The sequence below is a fragment of the Manacus vitellinus genome, unplaced genomic scaffold, assembly GCF_001715985.3.
Source record: "Manacus vitellinus isolate BGI_N305 unplaced genomic scaffold, ASM171598v3 scaffold_24_pilon, whole genome shotgun sequence".
Lineage (NCBI taxonomy): Eukaryota > Metazoa > Chordata > Aves > Passeriformes > Pipridae > Manacus > Manacus vitellinus.
Window position 1 is genome coordinate 12,286,548 of NW_021939798.1, and position 4,068 is coordinate 12,290,615.

At 61.8% G+C, this 4,068-nt stretch overlaps 2 protein-coding genes across 2 annotated transcripts in view; both read right to left on the reverse strand.

The window, feature by feature from the left end:
* ENGASE (endo-beta-N-acetylglucosaminidase) overlaps positions 1 to 492 on the reverse strand; it is a 5,223-nt gene extending 4,731 nt beyond the window's left edge. The window contains exon 1 of the mRNA XM_029960123.1: positions 485 to 492. Coding sequence (XP_029815983.1) covers positions 485 to 492 — 8 coding nt within the window. The remainder of the gene's footprint in view (positions 1 to 484) is intronic.
* Positions 493 to 963: 471 nt separating this feature from the next.
* Positions 964 to 4,068, reverse strand: part of C1QTNF1 (C1q and TNF related 1) — a 4,918-nt gene continuing 1,813 nt past the window's right edge. The window contains exons 2-5 of the mRNA XM_018073409.2: positions 3,306 to 3,444; positions 2,896 to 3,049; positions 2,651 to 2,778; positions 964 to 2,312 (exon numbers count right to left, since the gene is read on the reverse strand). Coding sequence (XP_017928898.1) covers positions 1,762 to 2,312; positions 2,651 to 2,778; positions 2,896 to 3,035 — 819 coding nt within the window. The 5' untranslated portion in view covers positions 3,036 to 3,049; positions 3,306 to 3,444 and the 3' untranslated portion in view covers positions 964 to 1,761. The remainder of the gene's footprint in view (positions 2,313 to 2,650; positions 2,779 to 2,895; positions 3,050 to 3,305; positions 3,445 to 4,068) is intronic.

Here is a 4,068-nt window from a genome sequence, read left to right on the forward strand (position 1 = left end):
GGATGCACCGCGGGTCCTGGAGTAGGGGCGTGAGTCCTGGGGTGGGGACGTGTCTCCCGCGATGGGACATGTATGCTGGGATAGGACGTGTGTCCTGGGATGGGATACATGACCTGGGATGGAACCACATGTCTCTGGGTGGACTTTATGTTCTGGGATGGGACATGCGACCTGGGATGGCACGAGTGTGCTGGGATGAGGGGCCATGTGTCCCAGGATGGGGATGTGTCTCCCAGGATGAGACACCTGTACTGGGACTGGGCTGTGTGTCCTGAGATAGAACATGTGTCCCAGGATAGGATCTGTGTGCTGGGATGCAAACTGTGTCCCATAGCAGACCCTGCTGTGCAGACTGGGATGGCGATGGTAGCTGGTCCTGAGGGGCTGGTGCTGCCACGAGACTTTGGCCCTGCCATGGGACTGGGCTGGGGCCCTGCTGCCCACACCACACAGGCACAGCAGTGGATGCCCTGACCAGCCTCACCTGGACATCCTCCATCCCCCACCTCCCCACCCATGGTGCCAGGGCTCTATTTGAGTTCAGCCTGAGCCCCCACTCCTCTCTCTGATGTGCTTGAGGTGCTGGTCTCCAGCTGCAGCCCTGATCAGCCCAGCCATGGACCTGCCCTTCCAGACCCTGACTCCCAGCTTCACCTCAGACCTGTCTCCTCTCTGTGGCCGGATGACCTGGACTCTTGGCAACCCTCCCCAGCCTGCCTTGTTCCCAGGCTGACAGTTCTGTCACTGTGCTCAGCTGCCAGCCCTCAGGACACAGCCGATCCCGTGCAGACCCAGCACAGGATCCCTGTCTCTCTAGGGACAGTCTGCCCTTCCCTCTCCACTCCCAGCCCGACAGCACCGTACCAGCCCACAGCTCTCAGGAAGCCCCAGCACTCCAGAAGCAGAAATCTGTCGTGAGCCCTTTGGAGCCTCCATACACACAAAGCAAGAGGACACTGAGGATGTGAGCAAGGCTGGAAACGTGGGGTGTTTAATGTAGCATGAGCTGTACAGGGAGGTCAGAATGCTGCCCCACACTGCTGCGGCATCTACACAAACAAGAAGCCTGGCCATCAGATAATCTAACGGAAGAGGAAGTGGCTGAGGCCAAAGGTTCTGTCAGGGCTGCCGGTGGGGAGCCAGCCCCTCCCTAGCAGAGGCTGTGGCAAGCAGTGACGGGACCTGCAGAGGGAACTGACGCAATCCATTCCCACCAAGGGTACCCAGCCCCATGCTGCGATGCCCACCCCACAGGCCCCCAGCTCTGCAGAAGGAAAGGGGGCCCTTAGTGGTTCATTGCTTTTCCTGATGGTGCTGAGCACCTTCTGCCCATTTGAGGCAGGGAACACAGCATGGTGCATGGAGGAGGAACACAGTGCACGTGTCTGCGCTGGCTTGCACCAGGGCACCAGCAGTCATGCTGTTCCCCTGGTGCCAGCTCAGCCAGTGCCACAGTGGGCTCTGCCCAGCAAACCCGGCTATGGAGCAGGTGGGAGGGGCTCCCTGCCCACCCCAGGTGAGCAGCTGCTTCCCAGTCACAAATGTGGCAGAGGCTGGAAATGGCTCCAGCTCCTCCAGGTGCTTCTGATCGGTCTCAAGAAGCTGGAGTGGGGGAATTCACACATTGAGGCAGGTGCTGAGCGTAGTAGCAGAAGGGTGGGTGGCTAACAGCATAATGGGGGTGGCTTGCCCAGGATGAGAGGGCACAGGGGCTCCTTGGCCACCCGGTCTGGTGCAGAAGGAGCTGGGGGGGGCTAGTGTTCAGGGGTCTCCACTGTACTTGATGAGGTGGCCACTGAAGGTGATGTAAGTGTCATACTCATCGCTGAAGACGGCGTTCTCACGCTCGCCCTTGTAGAGCCGCACCCAGACCTCGTCCTGCTCCCGCAGCTCCAGCATGACGCTCTGGCTCTGCATGATGCTGCGGTCACTCACCTGGGCGTAGAGGATCACTACCTCTGCCCCGTTGTGCATGATGTGCAGGTAGGTCTCCTTCTGGTTCCAGGTGTGCACATTGAGGCTGAAGTAGTAGATCCCAGGGACATAGCAGTAAAACTTGCCCGTGAACATGTTGAAGTGGCTGTAGAGGTTGACAAACTCCGTGTCGAAGATGAGGGTCTGGTAGTAGTCATTGCTGTGCAGGGGTTTCTTGCGGCCCACCGAGAAGGCGGCATAGTGGCTCTTGCAGCGCTCCCCCGGGGCGCCCATGCTGCCCTTCTGTCCCTTGGGCCCTGCGTGGCCCCTGCTGCCGGCCACCCCCGTCTTGCCAAACTTGCCCTGGATGCCACGCTCGCCACGGTCCCCCTTCTCCCCTGGGCAGAGCAGGAGGGAGAGCTGGACTGTCAGGTGGGGGCCAGTACTGAACCCACACCCTGAAAGCCTGTCTGCCTTACAGAGAAGGATGGAGGGAGCAGGCATGTCCCAGTCCTGCCCTGCCCCTACCCCCCTCCCCTGATGCTGCTGCCCAGAGGCCACCAGAGCAGTGGCTGCTCATACCCTGGCGTGGCTCTTGCCCTCTGCTCATGCAGGGCACTGGACCACAGGTACCACCTCAGGTTCTTGCTCCCAGTCTGTGCAAGAGCTGGCACTGGGAACCCAGTTGTAGGGCAACAGATTCTGGCACACAGAGTGGGGTCCCACTAGCCCTCACCTTTCAGGATGGTCATGTTGATCTGAGGCAGAGGCTGGTACTGGTCGGGCGGGGGGCAGCAGCGGACACAGCGGGGCCGGGGGGGCAGCCCCTCCTGGGCACCATCAGCCTTCTGCTCCCGTGTGGCCCTGGCAAGGCAGAAAGCAAAGCCCAACAGGGAGCTACGGAGGGGGCGGGGGCCCTCTGCGGCACCAAGGCTGCCTTGGCCCCCATTTTGCAGTGCCCTGGCCCTGGGGTCCCCTCACCTGGCAGCTTGGTGCCGGGCTGGGGCCTCTTCATCATCTGTCCACCACTGCTGGTCGGGACTGGGTCCAGTCTGGCTCCCCACAGGGCAGGACAGCAGCAGGCAGAGCAGCAGGACACCGTGCACCCACAGCCCCTCCATGCCTTGGCAGTGCCCTGTGAGGTGCCAGGGACAGCTGAGGGGGACAGGAGTGTGGAGATGCCCAGCCCAACCATGCCTTGCACTGTCCTGGGACAGGACCTGTGCACTGCACAGTCCTAGGCTTCTGGCTGGACTGTGGGACACACTGTCACCCCAGTGAGCACCTGGGGAGACCCACACTGGGGCAGTGTGGAGGCTCTGGGCTCACCAACATGTGGGCCAGGACCATGCAGTCTCCCAAGTCCTGGCACACGCAGCAGAGGGGATTACCTGGAGAGCTGAGGGTGGAGCAGAGCAGCAGGCTCTGGATGACCAGCCAAATCCTGGGCTGAGTGCTGCTGCTCCTGCTCAGCCTGGCTTCAGCTGCCTCCCATGAATGCCCAAGAGCAGCAATTTAGGGTGTCAGCACCTGAAAAATTACAGGCAGCTCCAGATGCCACGAGGTAAATGTCAGGGTGCAGCCCTGCCTGTGTGGGGGACTCCAGCCCTGTCTGGGGAGCATATCTGCATCCCCACTCCTGCAAGGATGCAGCACAGGCTGCACAGGCTCTGCAGGGGGCTCCTGTGCCCCAGGGGCTGCTAGCCAAAGGGTTTGCAAGGGCACAAGAACCACTTCTCCAGAGACATGGATGTGGGCTGGCAGCCCCAGCTCAGAGCTGGCTACCACAGGGAGAAACCTTCCTGGGAGACCACATCCTATGTGGGGCCAAAACAAATATTTGCAGTGGTGGTGGCACCGTGGCCCAGCCCGGGCCCTCCATGGCCCTTCCCTGCCTTATCGCAGCCGTATCTGATGGAGACGTGGGGCCAGGCACGCAGCACCTTGTCCTTTGGCCCCGAGGCGCCAGGCCCCGAGCCTTGGCCAAACAGGCGTGTGGCACTGCCCAGTGCTCGGCATCCCGCGGCAGCAGGGTCTGAGGTGGCGCTGGGCTGGGATGGGGTTGGCTGCTCCCCAGTCTCCTGTCTTAGCCAGGCACCTCCCTGGGTTGGGACTGGGTGAGGCCTTTGCCGTTCTCCCCTCCCAAGCGGCCTC